Source organism: Podarcis muralis, chromosome Z (genome assembly GCF_964188315.1).
Source record: "Podarcis muralis chromosome Z, rPodMur119.hap1.1, whole genome shotgun sequence".
NCBI classification, from domain to species: Eukaryota; Metazoa; Chordata; class Lepidosauria; order Squamata; family Lacertidae; genus Podarcis; species Podarcis muralis.
This window is the reverse complement of record NC_135673.1, coordinates 29674230-29700447: the sequence shown is the minus strand read 5'-3', so window position 1 is coordinate 29700447 and position 26218 is coordinate 29674230. Positions and strand designations below refer to the sequence as shown.

Genomic DNA, 26218 nt, shown 5'->3' with positions numbered 1-26218 from the left:
GTCGGGGCGTTATTTATAGCTCTGTAAGGCCTTGAACAACGGAAGGAATGTTTTCAAAGGAGTGGAATGTGAATGGACAAAAGACGATGGCATAAATTATCACTGTACACCAGGTCTGGGAACAGAGTTCTGGAAGAACTACACATGTGAAGTGGACTTTTATCTGTTTGAGAAACAACCAAGGTTACATATTATGAACAACCTCCATCTGAGGATCTTGTTTCCAGTCTAAGTGTGAAGATTTTATTGGATAGCCTTCTACAGGTCACCTGAAACAGAGATTCTCATTCAGGTGCCTAGCTGGGTGATTCAGACTACAGATGACATTTGGACTCATTGTAGGGGAACATGGACTTAAGGACGATGGCACCCAGATTAATGTGAGAGTAGTTGGTTTGTTTGGGCTTAATATCACCAGGATGGACTTCAAGACACTGCTGGCAACATAAGATAGTCAAGACAACACAAGAGCCAAGCTCAGTATCGGAGATGGAAAAATCTCTGACTCCTGAGGCCCACCTGCTCCCACACTTGACATCTTATAATGTCTGGGGGAGAGTGGGTAGAGCCACAGCTTTAGAATGTGCTCCCAGTTGTTCCTCTGCATGCGGGGCTTGTATTTGGCGCCTTTTAAATTTGGCACCAAATGCAAATCTATGACTAGAAAGGAAGATGATGATTCACCCTTTAAAGTTTAATCACTTGACTTCAGGTGACTGGCCTGTGGGGGGTGGGGTGGACCAGTTCCAGATGCAGTCCACTGACCAGGTACAGTTTCCCTGGTCTGTGACAACAATTGTGTATCTTTCCAAACCCATTTTGAAGAATATTATTTTTCTTTCCTCAGATTTCAGGAAATCTTCCTGCACCTTGGACTATGGGAAGTTCACGAAAAAGAGCTGTAAGTACTTCTCACTGAAGCAGTAAGTGAACAAAGTGCAGACGTAGATTAGGTATTTTAAGCTTAGAACTTTTTAACTAATACGAGTAGGGTTTTAAATAAAGTTTGTCTTGAAACGAAATCTTTCCTCCCCACCCACAGCCCCCTTCCTACTTCCTCAGCATCTCCTGTTAAAGTGCAGAGATGACATTGTTAGATATGTGTAACCCACAGTCAGAGGTATGCACTGTTTTTCCAAGTAACTTTGCATATTCACATTGCCTTTGCCATTGATAGTAATTCTGATTTATGTTACACTTAACTTTCAACCTTGTAAAATGCTCGAAGCATCTCTGTCAACACTGACAGTAGTGAATGAGAAAGGGTGAAGATTATCATCTGCATTCATGGAGATCCTAAAAGTCTCCCCATTGACAGTAATGTTTCCTATATTTTATTAATAGCTAGCAGTATCAACACGGATTTCTCACTGTTGGCTTAAATAATGACAAAAGCAATAAAACTTCAAAATTAAACCTGCTGTTAGGAATCCTCCTTTTGTAAGATGGACTGCAATGTATTTCCAGTTGTCAAATAATTCTAGTGATGGATTGGTGTCACTAAAATCAACTGGGAAACTCAGTGGAGTGAAAAATAGCATGGCATAGCCCTTTGGAAATGCAGAATAAGACTTAAAAGGAGATGAGCATTGCTAATGGCAAGAGTAACAAAGACATCTCTAATGGATGGCTCTCAAAATAAAACCTTCATATTTAGAATTTATAGTCCATTTCAACTAACTATTGAAAGCTCTCCTTTTACATTCTGTGTGCCTCTAAATAGTTTTGCCTTCTCCTTTTCTGTCTCATTTAATTAATTTAGAGAGAATGAAACCCAGGCTGTCTGGCACATAGCGAAAGGAAAATGCAATGACAGAGAACTATAAATCTTTCAGTTCAGCAATAACTCTAAATCTACCATGGAAAAACAACAGTGCACAGACTCTGCTTTTAGTGTTGTTGGTTAACTATCTAACTATTAATTTGTGGTGGCATTGAATAGCCTCAATCTCTGCAATTGAATATGCTTTTAAAGCAATTTTAAACCTGTTTGTAGATGCTGTAGTCTTAACAAATGACACAATTTCTAGACTTTCATATAATCTCTCTATTTGCACAAGGAAATTGTATTCAAATGAGATTTGCTAAAAGGGTAAAGTATGTTATAAGTGTCTCCAGTTGTGCTAGGACAACAAAATAGCTCCATTGGTTTTGTGACCTAGGGCAATCTTGAATGCCATTCTTAAATGAGCTGCAGATAAATTTTGACCCAAAGCCGAAGAAGTGTGCATGCACACGAAAGCTCATACCAATAACAAACTTAGTTGGTCTCTAAGGTGCTACTGGAAGGATTTTTTAAATTTTGTTTCAATGCTGTATAGAGATTCATCTTCTTGATACTTTCAGCTTCACATTCCCCCAAATATCAATGACAGCTAGGAAAGGGGCAACTACCTCTAGTACAGCTAAATTATGTGTGTGTTGAATGTGTTGGAGCATGTACTGATCCATCTTGTTCTCATCTGTGCTGTCAAAATGTTTCTTTCAGCTGAGCTGCTTTTCCATTTCCCATTGACTCTTTGTGGGAGTGGGGCAGTGCAATCCTATTTTTCAGAACATAAGAATCCTCCTGAATCAGATGAAGAGCTCGTCTATTCCAGCATCTTGTTTCTAACAAAGACCAGCTAAATGATTTTGGGAAGTTTGCAGGAGATCTGGAAAACCTTCTCTTGTTTCCCCCAGGATATAACACCCAAGTATTTAGTATCCTGGAATTTATTGCTTCTAAAGAGTTACATTTTATTATCTAGGGCCTTATCCATAAGTTACTGCTTTCCTGACTCTCATTTGAAATCATCTATGTAAATCTCTCAAAGTTTGTTAGTTTGAATACACAGTATATTAATTTCGTTAAATCAATAAATTTCAGCAAAACCCCCACATACTGGTGGAGCATACACAGACACTTACTGTCCCCTCTAAAGACAACTATTACCAAGAGGATTCAGTCCACTTCTTAATGTAATCTTGGAAGGAGAATGTGTAGTATGCTAGCCCTGAAAAATAAATTCTAATCCCATGGAAGCACCCTTGTATGTGCCACTCATACAGTGGTACTTCGGGTTACAGATGCTTCAGGTTACAGACTCCACTAACCCAGAAATAATACCTTGGGTTAAGAACTTTGCTTCAGGATGAGAACAGAAATCGCACGGTGGCGGCGCTGTGGCAGCGGGAGGCTCCATTAGTTAAAGTGGTACCTCAGGTTAAGAACAGTTGCAGGTTAAGAACGGACCTCCAGAAACAATTAAGTTCTTAACCCGAGGTTCCACTGTATTTGGTTTGTTTGATAGGTTATTATTGCAGTTGTACCTCAGGTTAAGTACTTAATTCGTTCCGGAGGTCCGTGCTTAACCTGAAACTGAAACTGTTCTTAACTGAAGCACCACTTTAGCTAATAAGGCCTCCTGCTGCCGCCATGCCGCCAGAGCACAATTTCTGTTCTCATCCTGAAGCAAAGTTCTTAACCCGAGGTACTATTTCTGGGTTAGCAGAGTCTGTAACCTGAAGTGTCTGTAACCTGAAGTGTATGTAACCCGAGGTACCACTGTACTTTTGTTTTAATGCATTTTTAAAATTTATACTTCATGCTCTTCAAATTTTGTAAACTGCTAGTGTATAGGGATTAATAAATTGAGTAAGTGCACAATAATAGTTCCTGGATGGAGAAGCTTTGTGGGTTAGTGGTTCCCAACCCCTGCTTTTGATATGGTGCCTTACTATAGATCAGAGAATCTAAAAATTGAAGCTTTTCTTATATATAGTCAGGCACAGTATTTAAGTATTTGCAGTTGTGCTAGATGCTGTCCCAGGGGTTTCAGTCTTTGTATAATTGAGGCAGGAACCCCAGAGAGGTGTGAGGTTGCCTACTCTGGAAAAACTGCTCAGGAATCTTCACCTTAACTTCTTTCTTGGTGGAATGCCACAGGCATGAAAGCAGTTTTGGGATTTTAGCTGTTCAAGTGAACATGGTCTTAATTAGCTGAAGAATATAATGCCAGATAGTTAAAAGAAAGGATAATTTTAAGGCAAATAGGCATCTCAAGGCATTGATAAACACCTCTTTATCCTATACCTCTGTTTTCTCCTAGTTGCGATGCAAGTGAATTTAGGTTAAAGAATCTTTAAAGGGACCCCTGACCATTAGGTCTAGTCGTGACCGACTGGGGTTGCGGCGCTCATCTCGCTTTATTGGCCAAGGGAGCCAGCGTACAGCTTCCGGGTAATGTGGCCAGCATGACTAAGCCGCTTCTGGCGAACCAGAGCAGCACACGGAAACGCCGTTTACCTTCCCGCCGGAGCGGTACCTATTTATCTACTTGCACTTTGACGTGCTTTCGAACTGCTAGGTTGGCAGGAGCAGGGACCAAGCAACCCCATCGCGGGGATTTGAACCGCCGACCTTCTGATTGGCAAGTCCTCGGCTCTGTGGTTTAACCCACAGTGCCACCCGCGTCCCAAAGAATCTTTAGCTTTGGTTAAAGAATTGTGAGCGTTACCTTCAGCACAACATTGCCCATGCTGTGGAATAAGAGATATTTTTGCATGGTGGTTAGAAGCGGTATTTATTATTTATTTCAGATATTTATATGCTGCTTAGTATTCAGGGTATGGGGACAGGGAAAGGAAGCCCTTCAAAAGAGTCAGTGCTGTTTGCAGGCCATCCCTTACCCAATATTGAGAAGAAACAAATATTGACCTTCACACATGAGAAACCATATGTAATCTTGAGCATGACAGAGAGGCAGCCTCTACTTAGCCACAAGGGCTGCTTTTTATAGTGTATTAATTGAAGTTCTTTGCCAGAAAACCGTCTGACAACCTGTCCTTCAGCATCTGTATAACATGACTGATGAATTTAAGGCCAGGCAAGATGTGAATGATTTAGCAGACAGTGGTGCTTTAAAGGGCAAAGTGAAATCTTCAGTCAAAGAGCTTGTTTACATGGATTTCTTTTTTTAACCACCTGCTTCCTAATTCTTGGTTAGTGACAATCACCATGTCACTTTAAAAATCCCTTTGCTTAGTGAGGTGCCCTGCTGGCTGTCCTCCAATTTTGGAGTCTTCTTCCTTCTCAAGTTTGCCAAAGTCCAGCCCTGAGCCACTTGGGTGGCTTCTTATTTGGGACTGGTGTTTAGTGACCAGAGATTAACGCCGCTGCCCCCGCAAAGTTCATTTTTTAATAGTACATTTTATATCCAGATTGGGGAACCTGTAACCCTTTAGGTAGACTCCAATTCCAATCAACCCCAGCTGACATGTCCAGTAGTTAGGGATGATGGGAGTTGAAGTCCAGCAACATATGGAGGGCCCACAGGCTCCTCACCCCTGTTTTATATTGTGGAAGTTGGCTTTGCAGCCAATAACCAATGGAGTTATTATGGTTCCCCCTCAACTTGCATGGTGAGGAGGAGAACCATGCTTTTCCAGATAAATGCAGCCATATTTATCCCCTGCAAGTGACCAGGCATGTGCTTTATCACCAGCCTAATCTACATGGTAACTTCTTATTTCATTCAAAGGTTAGGAGTTAGGAACTGGGCTTTAATTTTTGACTTTGCAACACCATGTGGAACACCTTCATTTTCAACTGTTGTCTCCTTTCTAGTACTTAAAACAATAAAGTGTGTGCTTGATTTACAGCTACAAGACCGTACACAATTCAGTGACCGGGATTTAGCTACCCTTAAGAGATACTGGGACAGGGGCATGACGAGCCTTGGTGCAATTTGCAGAGAGAAAATTGAAGCAGTCGCTGCGGAGTTAAATGTTGACTGTGAAATAGTACGGGTAAGAACCTCCAGTCCTCCCGTTTCTGGTTGCAGAAAATAGCCTAGATGAAAGCTTTTTTAAAAAATTACATGAGGTAGACTGAAATAGACTGCACGTGTTACATAATGAATGGCCACGTTAGGAAGTGCTCTCTTGCTCTGTTTCCTGTCTATTTATAGTTAAAATCCCTCAGGTGAGACTTTTATCAATTGGCAGCACGAGCTGCATGTTTGACAGTCCAGTTGGACTGGGATTTTAAAACAAGCAAAGGCTTTCTGCAGAACTGAAAATGAATAACTTGTGCAGTTAGTCAAAATATAAAAGCTCCTTGTGAAGGAGAAGGGAGCTGAGTTTTATTTTTATTTTTTTGCAAGGGAGCAGTACAGTTCTGTGTTGGGAGCTGAGTATGTTATGTTATATTATGTTATTTTGCTAAGGGAGCAACACAGTTCTGTGTTGGGAGTAATCCTTTGCATGTTTCTGGTCCTATGTTCATTGTCACTCACCTTGGGAGTTGTGAAAGACCTCTGCTTGGTACCCTGACTGGTCCAACAGTGAGCTTAATGGCTGAGTAGAAATCAGAATCCAAATCTTCCCCATTTCTACTTCAACACCCTAACCACTTTAACTTGTTGTCTCACAGTGATGATGATGATGATACTCACCATTATCTTTAAAATAACAAATTGGTGAAAATTACCTAAAGCAGATAGAAGCATTTCCCCTGAAATATATATGTTTGTAAATATATTTCCAAACAACATTAATATTCAGGAATTTATGTATTCTGTGTTCTTTCTCTGCTCGCCTCCTCTTCCCCCAATACTAAAGCAGGAAACCCCAGATTTTGTTCCCAAAATTAAGTATTCAGAGCAGGTAAACGTGTTTTGCAGTGTTTCATTCTGCGTTGTTGAAATTTCAAAAGAGGGAAAATACTTTGGGAAATATTAGCATATCCTAAAGGTGTGTGGGGAGCAGCATACAGTGGTACCTCAAGTTACATACGCTTCAGGTTACATACGCTTCAGGTTACAGACTCCGCTAACCCAGAAATAGTTCCTCGGGTTACTTTGCTGCAGGATGAGAACAGAAATCGTGCTCCGGCTGCGCGGCAACAGCAGGAGACCCCATTAGCTAAAGTGGTGCTTCAGGTTAAGAACAGCTTCAGATTGAGAACGGACCTCCGGAACGAATTAAGTACTTCACCCAAGGTACCACTGTATTAGGTAACAGCCTGGTCTAACTCAGTGAAGTAGAGATAACTGATATCCAGGCCTACATAGCCCACTGCACTCAGTGGGACTTAAATGTCAGTGTTTATTTTAGAAATTTCTGCCCTTCTTTCCTTCCACTAGGGGAACTCAGAGCACACAAGAGGATGGAGATACAGGCAAGCAACGTTTTAGGCGCAACAGATATGTGCGCAATTGCGCACACACGCGCAGTGCCGAACCTGGAAGTGACCTGGAAACATAAAGACGTCACTAAAAGGGCAGAACGGGAGTGGGGTAGGGGCAGGTTGTGGGCTGAATGAGGTGAGAGCGGGATGGAATGGGGTGTTTCAATTGCACACGATTTCATGCAAGTGCACAATGACCCAGAACCCAGAACGCCTGTACATGTAATCCATGCAATATCAAGCAGCATGATAAAGCTTCTCTCAAAAGGCCTGTAAAGAGCCAGGTTTTCACCAGGTGCCGGAAGGCATGGAGTGACAGCCTCCATAGGGCAGGCAGTGCCACAACTGAAAATGTGTTGCTCCTCTTTCTCAACTGATGAACCTCAGTTGGAGGAGAGACGTGAAGTAGGACCTCAGATGTTGAACCGAGTTTAGGAGAGGCACCTGTGGGCGAAGCTGGTTCTTAGGATACTTTAAACTGTGTAACTTCAATGTAATTGGTCTACAGGTGGCTAGATGTGGAAAAAAAGGAGTGGTAGATAGTGTTGAAATTCGATCTCCTGACCACTGGGAAACTTAGTTTCTCTTTGGTTAGTCATTCCTTATGCAGAACTATTAACCCCAAATTTGACTGTCTTCCGAACCTCCAAAAATGATAGCAAAGACCCGCACACCCCTTAATCAGTGATTATGTTTCAGCTAGCGGTTTGCATGTGTGAAACAACTGACGCAGGTCAAACACTGCAAAAGTGATTTGGGGTCTTGTAACACTTGCAGTCTCTACAGTGAGTTGGAAGTTGTCGAATCAGCACTTTGGAAAATGCTGCAGATTCTAGGTACTAACCAATGTGCTAATGATTAGCAAGAAGATGGTGCCTAGCTGGGAATAGTGGTTAACAGAAATTGAGGGCAGAAAATTTGCAAAGGCAAAGGTGGTAGCTCCTGGCCTGTGAACCTAGTTAGACTCACCTTCTAGCTTACGAGGCCATTTCAGCTAAGGTTCACCTGCCTACCATGTGGGTGTGGGGCAAATAAAGATACGTTGGCTTGGGGTGGTGTGGGAGACATAAGGATCTGGCCCATTTAACCATTAAGAAACTTTTCAGGGAAAAATAAATTGCTGTTCTTCTACAAAGTTGATTATGTTGCCAGAGCAGCAGTTGTCAAAAGATGTTGTCTGCTGACCACTTTAACTGGTGTCCTTACAGGGCAAGGTGTAGGGGGTCCTTGGCAAAGTGTCTGGCTGGCAGACTTAGCTGCTAGTGCCTGGCAGCAGCATACCAGGGAATGCTGGGTGGCTCCTGCTGATATCTGGGAGCTGCTGCTGTTAATTCCCCGCAGTATTTCAAAGTGACATTATGCTAAACTTCAGACCTTCACTGTAAAGCACCCACTATTTTTCAGGAAAGGGTAGAAAGAGCATGCATCAGTGGTAGGGTCTGCCAGGGACTGGCACCTCAGCAGCTAACATAGAATCATAGGATTGTAGATTTGGAATGGATCCTGAAGGCCATCTAGTCCAAGCCCCTGCAGTGCAGGAATCTCAACTAGATCATACATGACAGATGGACATCCAACTTTTGCTTAAACACATCAAAAGAAATACAGCCCACCACTTCTTGTGGAAGTCTGTTCTAGTGTCTTAACAGCTCTTACTGCCAGAAAGTTCTTCCTGATGTTTAGTTGGGATCTCCTCTTTCATAACTTGAAGCTACTGGTTAAGGTCTTACCCTCCAGAGCAGAAGAAAACAAGCTGGCTCCATCCTCCATGCAGGAGTCCTTGAGATATTATAAGATGGCTATCATGTCTCCTCTTGGTCTCCTCTTTACCAGGCTAAATACATGCAGTCCTCTCAATCATTCCTCATAATGTTTAGTTTCCTGACCCTTGATCATCTTGGTTGCCCTCCTCTGCACACATTCCCTCTTGTCAATATCCTCCTTAAATTGTGGTGCTCGAGACTAGACACAGGACTCCAGATGTGATCTGGACACTATACTTTTTTTTAATGCAGCCTTCTTTTTAGCTGCTACATCTTTTGACTCATTAAGCATGTGGTCTACCCTATATCATTTTCACATGTACTACTGGCAATCCAGGTGGTTCTCATCTTATATTTCTGTAGCTGGTTCTTCCTGCCTAAGTGTAGAACCTGAAATTTCCTCCATTGAAATTCTCTCTCTCTCTCTCTCTCTCTCTCGTTTTTTAAGTTTTTAGCCATTATTCCAATATGTTGAGGTCATCTGGAATCTCAATTCTATCTTCCACCGCATAGGCTACCTCTCCCAGTTTAGTGTCATTTGCACATTTGATGAGCATTCCCTCAATCTCTTCATCCAAGTCTTTTATAAAGATGTCGAACAACGGACCCAGAACAGAACCCCATGGCACCCCTCTTGTCACTTTTTTCCAGGATCACAAGGAACCGTTAGTGAGCACTCTTTGGGTTTGGTTAGTCAGCCAACTACAAATCTATGTGTTATGTTGTCCAGTCCATATTTTACCATCTTTTCTTCAAAAATATCATGGGGGACTTTGTCAAAAGCCTTACTGAAATCCAGATACACTATGTCCACAGAATTCCCATGATCCACGAAGCTTGTAACTATCAAAAAAAGAAATGTGATTCATCTTCCAAAATACCCCTTGCAGACCTGGAAGGTTACTTCAGCTTCATGGAAACTATGCTATAATAACTAATGTGCTTTAGCGAGTTGAGGACGGTGACCTGAAAAGCAACTATGATGTAGGAATGTGGTAGCCAACATACAGGAGCCTTGTGTGATCTGGCCAGATTCTCAGCTGACTTGCAGAAGCATCACATGGATAGATCTAGGGTCTAGGCAGGGTGATGAGGATGGTAGGGTAGAAAAGAGACAGTAGTTAATGAGCCATTTGGCCCCAACAAGAGCTCCAGAGTTAGGCATTGTTAGGCTAGGGTGGAAATAGCAGTGCAGTTACTAGGCTCCCATTCTGAAGCCCTTTGCTGCACAGCTATCTAGGAAGGAGGCAAGATTTTTCTGGACAGAGAATTTCTAACCAACTGTTTCAGCCATAGTGAATTTGTGAGAAAAGAGACACGATGTCAGTTCTTTTTTTCTGCCTCTTGATACCTAAATTCTACATACTTTCCTCCCCAGGACTAAGGTGCTTCTTTAGCAATGTTTTATTTGTAGTTCACCACCCCCACCACTTCCTTTTCATTCTGCAGGAGCTCAGTTAAACATTGCCATAATGGAAATACTATCTTTTCAAAAAGACTAAGTAGGTCTCTGGCCAGTTCAGTTTAACGTAATCAACAATTAATTCAAGCGTATTGGGTTTTGTTCGGTTTTGTTTCATAAACATACAAAACAACTTTGATTTGTTGAAGCTGTTGACTTTCCAGCTAAAGGAGCAATTCATGAGCCCTTGTGTTTTTGACTTAGTATTTCACTGATCTGTTGAGGGTGCAGTAATGCCTCACTATAGTCCACCATTTCTAAAAATGGAAACACCACTAAATAAAGCATAGCTTTTAAGTTGGTCTACTGAGGTTAAATATTTAAAAGAGAGCAGGTGCTATATATTTTTATTAGTGCCATTCTGTCATGCAAGAAAAGAGCAAGGAGATTGTGAGAGGAAGAACTTTTAGACATACAACTCCCCCACTTGCACTGCCCTTGTTCTGTACCATGAGATGCAGCTGTGTATGTTGATTGGCTGTAACCATGCAGAGGATTGGCCATCTCATGGAAACATTTTGATGAGGTCTATATCAGTGACCATCTAAGTGGCTGGCAAGCAACCAACAAGGACACAGTAGTAATGTGATGCTATATACTCCCCAAAAGCCCCCCAAGAGGGGTCTTTATAAGAGATGGGGTGAAGGACCAAGCAAGCACCCAGGGAAAGAGAGATCCAAAGCCTAGATGTGGTGTTCAGAAAGACCTTATCCCACATATTCACCAGCCTTACTTTAAAAGAACATAAGAAGAGCCTATTGTATCAAGCTAATGACCAATATAGTCCAGCATCATCTTCTCACAGTGGCCACCTGATGCCTATGGACCAACCCAGTCCTCAAGCAGGACCTGAGCACAAGATTACTTTCTCCTACCATGGTTTCCAGCAACTGATATTCAGAAGCATTACTACCTCCAACTGTGGAGAAAGATAATAGCCATCATAGCTAGTAGCCATTGATTGCCATGAATTTGTCAAATTATTTTCTAAAGCCGTATAGGTCACTGTGGGAGTGAGTTCCATACTTTATATGTATCTTGTGAAGAAGTACTTTCTTTTATCTTTCACAAATCTTCCAACATTTAGCTTCATTGGATGTCCATAAGTTTGAATGTTACAAGTGATGGAGAAAAAGCTTTTCTCTGTCCTCTCTCTCCATGCTAGGCATTATTTTATAAACTTCTATCACTTGCCTCTCTTACTTGCCTTTTCTCCAGAAGGTCCCAAACTCTGCAGCCTTTCCTCATAGGGGAGTTGCTCCATTTCTTTGATTATTTTGGTTGCCCTTTTCTGAACTTTTTCCATCTCTGCATTATCATTTTTGAGCATATCAGACAACAGGGGCATAGATCCAGGACCTCAGCTGAAGATCTATCAGAGCATGTAGGCTCCTGTGGAAGGCGGCAGTCCTTAAGACGAATGTGGAATTTGAGGCCTTCTAGATTATGTTGGCTTGAAATGCCATCAGTCCCAGGCAGCATAGCCAATGGTCAGGGATGATGGAAATTGTATCCCACCAACTGGAAGGCTATCAGTTCTCTATTCCTGTTAAAATATCTTATTTCCAGGCTGCTTAGGGCTTTAAAGGTCAATATCTGCACTTCGAATTGGGCCCAGAAGTAAATGGGGAGCCAGTAGAGTTGACACCACACTAGGGTCATATGCTCCAATTCGGACTCTTGCTGCTGCTTGTATCTTTGGGGAACCTCTGCCTGTTCTTTAGCGCCAGGAAAACAGTAGGCAGACTGTTTCCAGTTGCTTTATGCAGGGAAATTGTGGTCTCCTAGACTTGGAGATCTCAGGGCTTTCCTCCTTTACATTCCAACTTCTGAATCAATTATAACTTCTTTTAGTATAATTTTTATTGATTTTTTTAATTTAAAAAAGCTGCAAAGAAATACAGTAGCATGCATACAGAAGTAACATTTCCATTAACACAAAGTTATACTATTATACAGAATTAGTTACAACTTCTGATGTTCTCCATGTCTGCTTCTCATTACAAGACTTGGATTGGGAATCGAAGACGAAAATATCGTCTAATGGGAATTGAAGTCCTCCCTCCTCTAGGTGGCCCTGCTCTTTTCCCCAATCAATCTGATTCCAGCAGTAGATCAATAACCATTCCAGAAGATGATGCTTCGACAGATGTTGGAGATGATAATGACAGGAATGATGAAGTTTCAATATGTTTATCAGAAGGAAGCTCACAAGGTATTCAAACTTGTCACTAGTATTATATTGTTATTTCTGTTCAATCTTAACCTAATAGTCTGAATGTTGCCTGAATGTTGCCTCCCTTTATTCCAAAGCTACTCCCAGGAAGTAACTAGCATTTGGATCCTAAATGCATTTACTTGGGGCTAAATCTAAATATGTTCAGGATTACAAAGTTTTCCTTTAGCCCTGGGAAATCCTCAAAAGATAAGGAAGCAGCCTTATAAAATGTCAGACCATTGGCCCCCCACCTACCTCATTGGCTATGTTTACTGGCAGCAGCTCTCCAGAGTTTCAGATAGGGTCTTTCCCAGTCCCACCTGGAGATGCCCGGGATTGAACTTGGGACCTTTTGTACACAAAGCAAACGGCATACCTTGTAGTAGTCAGTTGGGCAGTGAAGGCAGGGTGGTGTTGCGCACCTGACTTGCAGTTAGCAAGCACTGCTTCTGCTTGCTGTATGGGGGATGGATGAGGCGTAGAGAGCCTGTTGTTCGGTGGGGATGATGGCAGAAGTGTTGGAGTGACTTCACTGCTTGCATGTGCTGCATTCAGCTCCCCTTGCCGTGCTCCTGCCTCAGTGATGCTTGCCATTCGGAAGCCAAGTGCAAAATGGCTCCTCGCCTTTGCTTATACCTCTGACTGCTACTGGGCATACCACTGAGCTATAACACTTTGCCAACTGAAAACACAGCTGAAAGTTAGAAGTGGAGAAAGCAGGATTTGCTAGAAGAAAGCATGTGCTCAGTTGAAATGAGGCTCCTATTGCATGTAGAAGTGCCATTGTACACATTTACAAAAACCACATGTCAAGGAGTGAGAGCTGGATCTTTGAGTCACAGTGAATGTGGTTTGTCCCTCAGGGTCAGAGAGGATTGTTCAGGCACCTCTCTGGATTGAATACATTGTTGTTGCCATGAGGATGTAGGATAAAGCTAGCTGCTTGGTAGCTTCTGTACATCCTCAGTAGTTTGTTCCAGATTTTTGAGGGTGTGATTAAGAATGGTAACTGCCAGTGCTTTTTTTCTGGGGTTACTCAAGGGTACACAGTACTGGAACCTTTTGTTTCTAAAAGAAAAGCACTGGTAACTGCAGCGTGGTTTGTATAGGTGGCTTTCCCCCATCCCACCTCAAGATATTAGTTCTACTCAAGGAAGAGGCATCAAAGTGCCTGCCACATGGGAAGATGTCTAGAAAATGTCTGCCTCTTCAAGCCCCATCCCTAGTGTGGAAACCAGTCCCAGTCAGGGTGGTGATCAGTATCAGTATTTTTGAACATCTCCCATTAATCAGTTGAGCAACAGGCAGGTCCAGCTGTGTAACAGGGTGGCTGGCCTTTCAGGAGGAAAGGGGTATGACAGTGACCCCTTAACAAAAAGCCAGTTCCCTGCCCAAGTGAAATGGCAACTGTAATTCAAACTTGACTACATAGCAGGTGGTAGAGCCACAACAGCATTGATTTTGATGCAGTGTTACAAAACGGAAGAACCAACAACTTATTTAGTTAGGAGTGAACTTTAAGTTGCACATTTCACGAGCTTTACAAGTTCAGCTAATTGCTCCTGGTGTTTCTGACTAGAGCAAACCAACAAAGACTTTGGCTTCTGAACTTCAAAATAAATAAATAAAAATAAAATAAAATAGACACATTTGCAGATTTGTATGCCAGGCTTGATCTTACCATTTTGTTTGAACAACTTGCTGAGAAAGTGGCTGAAGAACCCGAGAACTGTTGGGAGCAAACTTGTGATGGGTTTGTCAGAATTTCAATTATAAAAAGAATAAGATAACATAGAATTGGTTGAAGATGACTGAAAGCCAAGTAAGTTAACAAAGTCTGCAGATCTTCTCTGCCTTGGGGCGAAGGAATCAACTCCTCCAACAGGACAGTAGAGAAATAGTCAGAACACACTGCAATTCAAGTGAAAAGCTGCCTTAATATTAATTGGGTCTGGCACTCTGACACTTATGAGATGGAACTGCCAGGGAGCGGCAGGAAGAAGATGATTGTAATCAATACCCCACACAGCTGCAGGATAAATACAGAATTTCTTAGGAGCAGAATAAAAAGAGGCTTGGTTATTATCCACACCCACCCACACACACCTCAAAACTTGTTCAATCAGAGGAGAACCGCTGGCCCATGGGCCAAATGTGGACCTCCAGGCCTTACTGTCAGGCCCTTGGAGCTCTCTCTAGGCCACAACCTTGCCATCCCTGCACAAATTCTTACCTTGCCTTAACGTGTCCTTTAATATGCCTGAAATATGTGTATGTATAGAAATCTTTGTGTGACTGGAGTGTAGCCCACTGTAAATATGTCCATTACCCTGCCCCTTTTACCTCTGACCCCATCCATACCTGGCACACAGCCCTGGAAGGTTGTCCATGGCAGAATATAGCCCTTGAGTTGAAAAAGATTCCCCACCCCAAACTTAAAGAGACACCAATGGGACTCTAGGACATACAATGGATCTGCCATTCAGTATTCACTGTTTTAGCTGTCTTGTGTACTTGAATTTTGGTGGAACTTGGCTACTGTTTTGGATTGAGTAATGTGCTTTGATGCAGATAATCCTTAAAAAGAAATTTGTTTACCATCCCATGGTGATGGCATAGTGATCCTTATAGCTGGACTATAGATTGTAAAATTATTACAGTTTCTAACAATGTTAGCTTCAGAATATGACCACTTAATAGACCAGAACCTCTATGTTAACTAAAGGTTATTTCTTCTGATTGTGTAAATTAATAGGCAGCAGAGGTTGTATTTGGAGAACGGATCATTACTATAAGCTTCGAGGTTGAATTCAGTGCTGGGAAAAAGTATGGTGTGTGTGAAATGGGCAGCATTTTTTTTTTAGAAACACATATTTTGTTTCATTTCTGTAGAAGAACAAAGTGAAGTTCTTCAGAATGAAGACACTGGCCACGGAAGAGAAGACCAGGCTACTCTAACTGACACTAATGGGGTACGGATGTTTCCTAAAACTTAATAGTTTGATTAAATCCAGTTACTTGGATGGGCTGATGTATGAAGGGCCACAGTTTTTTCCATTGTTTTTCTGTTAGGTTCTATATTCAAGGCTCTTTTATGCAAATGCAGAAACTATGATGTGCACAGTCACACATCCTGAAAACCTCTCAATTGGTTACAAACAACCAAAAAGATGCAGGGGCATCTGATGTTCTAATCGTATGTCAGTACCTTTTTGATTTCAAAATGAAAAGCACCATTTGCCTTTTCAGACAATACAAATCATAGACGATGAAGAAGATGGTATGATAAGTGAAATAGAACAATTGAATTGTCTTCTGGAATTCAAAGTAAGTAACTCCTGTAGAAAACAGCTAACATTTGTATACAAATAGAAAGGTGATTAATCAGCTTAAACCCAAAGTGCAGGCTTTGTTCGAGGAATCGAAATAGGAGCCTGAAAGGACAGAATTAGTTTGGAAGAAATTCAAAAGAAGCAAAGAAAGACACAAGACATCAAATGTTCACTTAAAAAATCAAACTCTTAAATGATAACAGGTTTTTTTTTTTTCAAAATATTGAAAGCCCAACATTCTTCAGTTGAAGGCAGCTTTCTTTGGGGTAACTGAAAAAACTAACATAGGAATTGATGAGCCAACTAAATTACAGTTGATTATAAACTTATATAAAGTTTAAAATAAGTTTATAATATATCATAAACTTAGGCACTATATGGAACAACCTATTTTTAATGTATCCAATGTCAGAGTAGACCCATTGGAATTAATGGACAGACTCTGAGTAGGACACAACCCATTATACATGGGGCATTCTGCAAAATGAAAACTAATCTGTTTTCATTTTTGCCTTAACACTGGTGAGCTGGTAACGGAAGGGAGAGAGATAAGGAATTTATTTCAGTCACACAATACAACAATTCTGCTGTTCCGTTATTGCCAAACTGTGTGACCCATTAACCTTTTGAGGCAACCCATTTCTGCTTAATGTCTCTATCCTAAAACGTACAGTGTGCAGGAACTTGAGGGTGGGTGAGTGATGAGGAAGGGGAATATTGCCAACTAAAACAGTTCAATGTCATGAGGATGCATTGAAGTTTGTGGGGATATTATTGCATGCTCGCAGGCAGATGGCGCAAGACCCAATGTTTAGGAAGAAGCTGCTGATTGCTTTGAAGACAGACGGCTGTTCCAATTTCAGCAGCTTGCAGATTACAGCTGAACATTTGCTTTTGATGCTATATGAGCAAAAGCAGTTGGAAACCGTGACAACTGTTTTTTGCCAAAATTGCGAAAGGTTACATGTGTACATAAGAATTGGGGGTGGCTTACTTTCAATTCAGACGCCCTCAAACAAATTTCAGTTGGTGTTAGAATAAAATATGTATTTTTTACTAGAACTTTACCTACACTGAAATGAGTAATGTCTTTAAAGCACACACAACGTGTGCATAATTGATGTCCATGCATTAATTTCTGGACTCTGCCTTCAGGATAAGAGCAGTTCTGAATGAATGTGTGTGTATGTGGAAATGACCTTTTCTTAATGTCACTTGTCACAATACTGAATGTCTTGTTGTGACAGTATGTCCTACAAAACCCTGTTTGTTGATTTTTTGAATTATGTTTTGACATGTGGGCTTCTTGGTCACATAGTCCATTTGCATAAATATGCATGTTTGCTTTCATAGGTTTCCAACAAGCTTTTTTAGCCAGTAAGAAATTGGATAAGCTTTTTAACACCCCCCAAGCTTTCTGTGGACCCCAAAGACAGCTGTTTTGAAAGCCACTTTGTACTGCCTGTTTTCCTCAGTTAAGGGGCCAGTTGTCCAGTGGTGGTTTATCACTGCCGCCAGCCCACCCTTCTCTTTTTTTAACAAAAACAAAAAACAAAATATATTTAACTTGTGAAGATATTGCTTTTTGCTTTACTGCTAAATGAAAACTAGCAAGCACCTATGCTAACTGGAGTCTGATCTCCAGCAGCTTTGTAAACTAGGGTAAGGAAAACAATTTGCCTTTCCCCCAATTTTTTTGTGGTTATACCATTTCAAGAACTCTGGAGTAGGGTTTTCTGGTTTTGTAAAATAAAAAAATAAATAAAAATCAGCATATTCCCTATAAAGCTCTGTAGGGGGTAAAACTGCAACACTGATTCATTATTTGCTGTTTTTGTTTTTAAAATGTGCTAATACTATTGGGGTACACTGGACCCCCTCCTATTATTTAGGATGAGCTCAGTATTTCATTAGGGCATTTTTTTGCTTTCTGATTTGTCTTTGTCCCCCGCCCCCCTGCCGCCTCTGGGCTTCCTCATAGCCCAGAGAGAAATTTCAGTTAGCATACCAGGTCTAATGAGCCCTATTAGCTTTTTAAAATTCAATGCCAATATTTTAAAGTTTCTAATCTGGAGTCACTTTGAAATTGATGATTAACTTTATTTCCAGTTAGGACTTCAAAAAGAATTCATTGGAACCCCTACAGCAGATAATGTTTTTTTAAAAAGTTGTTTGACAGTTTTGATTCTTGAAATAAGTATAAATAAATATTTTATTACAGTAAAATAACATTTATTGTAATAAAAGCTATGGACTGCAGCATCCCTCAAGCCTCCAAAGGTGCCTTACAGTGCTTAGGGGTAATTGGCAAACCTCTAATAGTTAAAGGCCACGAGCTGAAATAGCTCTTTCAATTCAGAGCAATATGTTTCCAGTGGTTTCCCCACTGGAATGAACTCAGCATATCAAGTAAAACTTAAGCATTTTTCAGAATTTGTTTTGCCCATTCCTGTTGTCTGCCCTGCAAGGCAACTACCGAATGGGACCTGGTGTTGCAGCCTTGCATTTCTGTGATGTTAGAAGTAATACTATGGTTACGCTCTGCATGATTCAGATGTGCCCTGGAATAGGTGTTTTTATTTGTTGTTGAAAAGGTAATGGCTACAATGAAGGACTTAAGACATTTCTATCTGTTTCATTTAGGACTGTGAACAACCACCAACTGTTTTTTGCACAAGTTCAGTGTTGCTGCATTGTGTGCTAGTAGTTAATCAGAAATGAAAGTGCTAAGTTCATAAGGGATAGCTTAGTTGGTAGAGCATGAGCCTCTTCATCTCAGGGTTTGGGGGTTCGAGCCCCACATTGGGCAAAAGATTCCTGCATTGCAGGGGGTCAGGATACAGATGACCCTTGTGGTCCTTTCCAACGCTACAGCTCTGTGGTTCTGAAGTCCTCAACCCAGAGCAAACCACAGTATGCCAATTAAGGATGCTGACTTGCTTGGCACCACTAGTTAAAAGGTGGCTGAGGTAACAGCCGTTTGCAGGCATCTGTAGGACTGGGCTATAAGGGTAGTTCACACCATCCTTTATTTGAACTTGAAAAAGTCATTGCCTTTCAAACATAAGGATAACAAGCATCAGGCTTGTAGCCTTCAGAATATTCTTAACACAATGCAAAATTAATACATGAAATCCACCGCTACATTGATGGCCACTCATGTAGGCCACTCATGTAGGCTTTAAAAGGAGAGTAGACAAATTCATAGGTCTGTCATCAGGTATTTGTTCTGATGTCTTAAAAAAAGTTTTATTAAATTTTTTATCAAAGACAAAGCTATGCATAATTGTGGAATAAAATAACAACAGCAAACCAATCTACCAAATTACAGTCTTTCTTCACTGAATATCGTATGGTATTTAAATACTCCAGCCATAGCAAAGAGTGGGAAGCTGGAGGGATGTGGGAAGATCCCTCCCTGTCGATATATCGCCTGATGTCTGTATGGAACTCCCATATTCATGAGATGTCTGCCACTGAATCAGAATGCTGTACAGAAACCTGTCCTCCAGCTTGACGAAAGTTTTCATCCCCTGTGAAAGGGACTCCTATTTTTCTGCCTCTTGGGAAATTTAGGATTTCTTTATAATTTCAATATCTACAGCATTGAACTTACTTTATTGGTCGTGGATAGTATATGTATATTTTTCCCTTTCATTAAATATTTCTGCAGCCTCTCCAGTTGCCTGAAAAAGCCCTGTGGGAGAAGTTAACCTCATGACATATTTACATTGCAGCATAGGACGCCAAGAAGGCATCCACTGCTTTCATTTTTAAGGGAAGATCTTCCTTTTGGTATTAAAAACTAACTCCACACTGATTTATTTAAAAAGTAAAAAGACTTCATTTAAAAACAGAACAATGAACAGCTGTCAGGTAGACAGTAGGCAGCCTCCCCAGATTCATGTACTTACAGGAAAGCAAACTGAGAACATTATGGGACTTTCATAAAATGCAGTCACCCAGGAAGGTTGAAGAATGCATACTGATCATCAAAGAGATGACCCATAGATGGGAAGAAGGGAACTCAGACCACCACTTGGACACCATAAAAGTAAAGTAAAGACAACAAAAACCCTCCACCTGACACATTAAAAAAATTCACTGACATTTTCTTTCCCCTTTAATAATATTCAAATGCAATTTCATCCATCATTAGTTGATAGAGAATTGTCAAAAAAGTCCAGGAGACATTTTTTGGCATAATACCACTGAATGCCATCTGCTTGGTGTGTGTGTGTGTTTCAGGTCCTGATTATGGGCATCTTACTAGCCACTGTGGAAAACTTTGGTGAGAATGTTCTTAAGGGTATTAATCAGATGTCCTGCAACTACTTGGCTGTATGTGTAAACAAGACAAATGTATGCTCTTGACATACTTTACTTGTCCAGATTTGATCTGTTCTTTGTTTTAAAATGTTCTCTTTTTATATTTCCCCCCTGTTGTTGTATTAAATGAGGAACGTAACAATCAATCCTTTCATAGCCCAGTGCTGAACTTCCCCCTGTCACACGACTGCTCTGCCCTCAAAATATATTTGCTCAGAAAGTACACTGTGGAGTTCTAATTTGCAAGTCATCCTCACAAATGAGGAAAGGGGAAATCATTCATGCTTGCTGAAATGTTTTTCTGCCTGCTGTCTTTCTTCACACCTTTTATTTAGGAAAGCTTACATCCTTTAAAGGGGGGGAGGGGAGAGCCCTGATCAAGCCCTCTTAAGAGGAATCGCAGTGGATACCTGTGCAATATTTCTAGTGTTGTACTCACAGCAGTGTTTGTTGAATGAGCCTTGTGGAATGTCCTCCTTGTATCACTCCCCTGTGATAAGAGAACCAGAGGTGGGGAGGTGGTGGAAGCACTGCAGGCTAATCTGTTTGCAGGCTAATGAAGAGGGGAAGTGGAAATTTGCAGGGAGCAAAAAGGGCCATCAACTTAGCTTCTCCTCACTCCTCTGGACTTGTTGGAGCTCCCATCACCATTCCCTAGTGTGAGGCCATTCACACTTCTAGTTGTAAAAGTTTCAGTTATCATGGAGTGCAGAGCAGTGTCTGACCTGGTGGTGACTTTATCCCCACAGTCCATTCTTGTTGGTTCTTGCTGGCTTGAGGCTCTGAACGCTGCTGTCCCTCAATCACTAGTCTTCTCCTTGAGTGGGCTGTATCTGCTCCTTGCCAGTCTTGCTGCTCTTGCCTCTCCTCCAGGGCCTGATTGGTGCCATCTATCCATAGAGACAGAGATGGGCTGCTTCTCTGTCTTTGCTTATGCATTCAGAGAGGGCAGGTGGACAAGCAGCAATCACAAGAAGGAGCAGCAAAGCCAGAAAGCTCCACCAATTGGCAGTGGTGCCTTGGTAGGTGCCCAGTGATGCTGGTCATTGCTCCAAATTAGGGCTCTGCAATAAACAACTGGGGCTGTAGTTTGACTTGGAGCCTTGGTTGAAGCAGGCTGGAAGTACAGCTCTGTTCACTAGGCAGAAGATACTTGGTACCAATCCCGAGGGATCTTTCTCCTCTCCACTCATGGGTGGTAACCTGTTCCCAACTTACCTGAACAGGGTTTTGGAACCTGAACACAAGCAGACCTGATTAGACTAGACACTTTGGTAGCCTCAGGTAGAGAATATCTGTTAAGCATTCTCTCTCTAGATTTTGCCCATTGTTGATACTGTTCCAAGCATACTTTCAAATTTTCAAGTAGAACTTCATTCAGTTATTACCATGTATTTGCAACATAATCTCTTTTTTTAAAAAAAGCTAGGGGTTTTATTCATATCAATCTGACTTGGAACTGAATAGCCTGAGTTAGTCCTTTAATTTCAGTGAGTCTGCTCTGCATATGATTAACAAAGGGAACAATTTGGTTCATTGTACTCCGAAGATGATCTTTGGAGTTGTGCATATATATGTAATTTTCCCCCCTCTCCGCTTAGACCCAGGAAGTAAGGTTCGTTGAAGAAGACCTGGAGCATGAAAAAAAGAAATATGTTGAGCTACAGGCTTTCACTCGGCGTTTGATACTTGCTGTCAAAATGGATGATAAAGAACAGCAGCAGGTAAGACGAAAGTGTAAACAGCTGAGAAGATCTTATTTTATAGAAGTGTGCAGCGACCACAAATTTTGCCTTGTATCTCTAGCGCTTGGAAGCAGTCCAGTCTGCTTCAGAACCACTCTGTGCCATTCTGATTTAATTTTTTGTTTGAGTCTGAATCTGATCCGTAAATATGAAGCTCATTTTTGTTCCCATTGACTAATTGAGAACCTACAAACCTCTATACTGTTTTTTCCTTTTCATAAAGATGGATGAAATTTGCAGACAAGAGAGCACACCCAGAGTGAATTATGCTTGCAAAATTTCAGACAGATCCATCCCAGGCTTTTTATGCAAGGAATTGTTGAACTCACTTTCTTTTTTCTTTCCTGCCAGAATTGGGTACAAGTTTCAGGCATGATCACCCCTGCTGAGTAAATGAAGCCTGCCAAATATCAGAAAGATAGGTGCAGTGGTTCTCCCACATGGGCAAACTTTATTGGTTGGGGTAGGAAATAGAAATTGTTATAAAAAGCTATAAATGTAACTCTCTTTCTCACTGCTCCTCCCTAGTTGAATACTCTCAGGGAAGAAAAGAGAGAGAGAGCAATAATTTTTAATTGTTTGTTATGAAAAATATTTTATAGTCAGGCAGGCTAAACCTAAGCATTCTGATAAGGGTTCATTTCAAAGGAACTATGGTACCTATGCAGTCTGCTCCTCTGTACAGTCATACCTTGGTTTTAGAAAAGCTTAGTTCTCGAACATTTTTGCTTCCAGATGCCGCAAACCTGGAAGTGACTGTTCCGGTTTGCCAACTATTTTAGGAAGCCAAACATCCGACAGGGCTTCCACAGCCAATCAGAATCTCCTGCAGCCAATCAGAAGCCATGTTTTTGTTTCCTAATGTTTTGGAAGTCGAACGGACTGTTCAACTTCCAAGGTACGACTGTATACGGTTATTTAGAAATAAGCTCCACCAACAGAACTAAATTATTTTCAAATAAGCATGCCATGAGCGTGTTTAAGGCAAGGCTCTTTGTCGCCTTTGCTGCAAACAGGACTTGCCAGAACTCACCAGAACTCAGTTCCAGCACCTCTCTGGTGAGAGCCATTGCCATTCTAAGAGAACAAGGGAGCTGTTTGGCACCTCATTTCTAGAAAAATAGAAATAGAAAAATGGCTGCAGGAGATTAGTACAGCTACCCCTCTGAAAACATTTTTAGATAGTAAAGCCTGCATGATCTAATTGAATTATATTTCTAACACAATTAAAGTACCTAATTGTTAAGAGGCTTATTTAATAAATTTATACCACAGTATTTGGGCAGCTTACATTAGCCATTGAAAACAACTAATGAGGCCCTGCAAGAAAACTTAGCAGTGTGCAGTTCTCTTGTTTAGGGTTTCATCCAGCAGTTGCTGAGATCTCCTTTCTCTCTGCCAAGGAGTGTTGCTTTCCTTCTTTCCCCTCCAAGGAGTTGGGTCAAATACGAACTATGGTGCAGGAAAGTAACCAGGACTGCTACTCCACCAGAAGCTGTTGCAGCTTCTCATTTATTTATATTTTGTATTCTAATTCAGGCACTTCTGGCAGACTTGCCTCCAGATTTAGAAGAGATGGATTTCAATCATTCATTTCCGGAACCTGATGATACCTCGTTCAGCTTGTCGTCTTCATCGGAGAAAAACACCTCGGACAGTTTGTGATCTTTGATGCAATGCAATGTACTTGCCTAATCTGTATGTTTTGAACAAATTGCATTTTGTTGGCCAGTACCCTTGAATATGAAGGTGGGGGGTAGGGGTGGAGGTGGGGAGACTAGCAGCCTTGTTAACTGGGGGAGGTAGGTGGTAGCCAATTCAGAATTTTGTTTTTGTTTTTTTTATTTTGGTGAATGTGAAAGCTACTTGAGAAAAATACACTATGGTTCTAGCATCTATTCCTTGGTTATTGTACCTTTTTATTCATTACTGACCTGCTTCGGTAACAAAGCCCTCCTCTGAGCAGGGCAATAAGTAAAATGGAGAAAAAGTTGTGAATTATGCTAACAGTTCAACCATACTTTCCTAATCTAGCCCACTAGTTCTGTTCAATGCCTTCGCTCCCTTGCCCCTCCTCAGGTAGGTTAGCAGGTCACTGGAAATTAAGGCCTTCAGGAGATCAGTGAATAAAAGTTGGGCCCTCACTAAAATGATGATGGTGATTCCAAACAAGGGATCAAGCTAAAGAAGCTTGCAATTGTACCTAACAGCAAATCATTGCTTCTTCTCTCTTCTCCACCTTTCTCCAATGCCTGAAAAATTATTGGAAGAGTAAAGCTAGCTATCTTAATTGATTTCAGTAAATTATATTGTGCATAGTGGCAGATGGAAATCCTGAACAAAAATAGTTGGCTTTTTTTTTTTTAAGGAATGCCCAAATGCTAGGAAAAGCAACAATTTCCAGTAGCCCCAAGTCTCTCTTCCATTGTACATAGTGAGAGTGTGTGGCAATAACACTGGAGAAGTCACAAAGGAACAGCATGTACACAGATCCAAAATTTGCATTTGACTTCTGTAGCTTATTTATATGACCAAGCCTCAGCTGAAGGCTGCCCAGAAGATGCTTTTGTAGTTCACAGGGGAGCCTTCTCCTTGGCTGAGACTGAGAATCAACAGACAGAGCTTGGGAACCTGAGGACTGAGAGAACTGTTGATAAATGATGTTCCCAATGGAAGTACTCCCTGGCATTGCTATTTGGAACAGCTGCTCAATTCAAATATGAATTAGCCTAGATTCCCCCCCCCCCATACCAACAACAACAACAACAACAACACTCACTTGTGAATTGGCTGTGGCATACAGACCAGTAACTTAAAAACACTTTAAATATGTTCCTGACTTGGAAGTCATTTATTTCAATTTGTTAGGCAAATATGAGCGCATGCAGAACTGAGCTTGGTGACAAATGCATTTTAGTCACCCGTATCTGTTGCGTGGGTCGAAATCTTGATGTGCATCAAGTGTTCAAAATAATGAGTTTTGAGATACCCAACACACACACACGTCACTATTTCCCCCAGCTCTTAGGACTGAGTCTGTTTAACCACTTCAATAATTTTTATCTACAGTTGCATATGTTAGATCTTTAATTGGATGTTGAAAGTGTTAGATACTCTCCCCACCCCCATTGCAAAGAAAGATGTATGGTTTGCTCTTTGGGATGCTATTTCTCTTTTAAAAAGATGCGTTTTATTATTTCTCTGATTCAGTAACAAAACTTGGTGTGAAAGAGCTGTTATCCTACTCCCAAAGTAACCTTGCACATCATTGCTAGCCTCCTTCACTCTGTCCATCACAGCCTCAACGTGCAGCTCTCCTCCCACCCTCCCTCCCTTTCAACTGCTTTGGTCCTTGCTTGAAATGGCAAAGGGAAACAGCTTCAATAGAAAAACAACTCCCCCCCCCCCCCATCTCAAGAAGACAATTTTAGTGGCAAAGAGAGAAGAGGTGTTACAACTTGACTTTTTATCCAAGGGCAATTGCTCTGTGTCCGAAAGTGAGGAGGCAAATGACTAACTGCCTCTCTGTATGATAGTTCTAATTGACTTAGCTATGATCACAGATGTTTTTACTGCGCACTAAAAATATATAGGATACTGTTCTGCACCAAGAATTCAAAATTCCGTGCCAAAAAAGGATTTATTCCTTGGACCTGTACGGAATATCCTGATTTCTCTTATTTGACACAGTTCTGCTATTTTTGCTATTTTTCTGTATTACTCTGATTTGCTTCATTCTGAGGAGGGGCAGGGAAGTATTCAGGACATTGAAGCACCTACCCCCACTTCCCCATGCCCATTGGAAACCTCATTCAGCCATCCCTCTGGGTTCTGTGATTTGAGGAGGCATTACCCACAGAGTGTTTTTAGCTCAGCTTTGTTTGTAGCAATAAGGGCTAGAAACCTGCTGCTTAAAAATGAAAGTTGAGATTCTCAGGAAGCTTTTAAATCTCTTCCCAAGGCCATGTTGTATATCCCCCCCCCCCTTGCACTCTCCTGTAATCATGTCACAGGCATGACTTCTGCTGTGAGCAGTAAAATCCACCAGAAAACTACTTTCAATTAAAAAAGAAATGAAGAGAGTGGGAATGAGGGAAGAGGCAGAAGTGTAGTGGGTAGCAATGTGGAAGAGGGAGGCAGTTAGAGAAAGGAGGATGTTTGGACAATAATGGGGGAAAGGAAATGGGAGAAGCAGTAC

The 26218-nt window shown here is 41.3% G+C and overlaps 1 protein-coding gene across 10 annotated transcripts in view; it reads left to right on the top strand.

Annotated features, from left to right (window-relative positions):
• The window catches only part of HDX (highly divergent homeobox), a 44234-nt gene extending 19468 nt beyond the window's left edge, over window positions 1-24766 (top strand). For 6 of the 10 annotated variants that reach the window (XM_077922394.1, XM_077922397.1, XM_077922396.1 and 3 more), the window contains 8 exons: window positions 848-901; window positions 5644-5790; window positions 6801-6983; window positions 12404-12611; window positions 15507-15586; window positions 15864-15941; window positions 21877-21999; window positions 23560-24766. In XM_077922394.1, the coding sequence (XP_077778520.1) occupies window positions 848-901; window positions 5644-5790; window positions 6801-6983; window positions 12404-12611; window positions 15507-15586; window positions 15864-15941; window positions 21877-21999; window positions 23560-23685 (999 nt within the window). In that variant the 3' untranslated portion in view covers window positions 23686-24766. The remainder of the gene's footprint in view (window positions 1-847; window positions 902-5643; window positions 5791-6800; window positions 6984-12403; window positions 12612-15506; window positions 15587-15863; window positions 15942-21876; window positions 22000-23559) is intronic. The other 4 variants (XM_028715527.2, XM_028715530.2, XM_077922393.1 and 1 more) reach the window with 3 other exon arrangements.
• Window positions 24767-26218: the final 1452 nt, after the last annotated feature.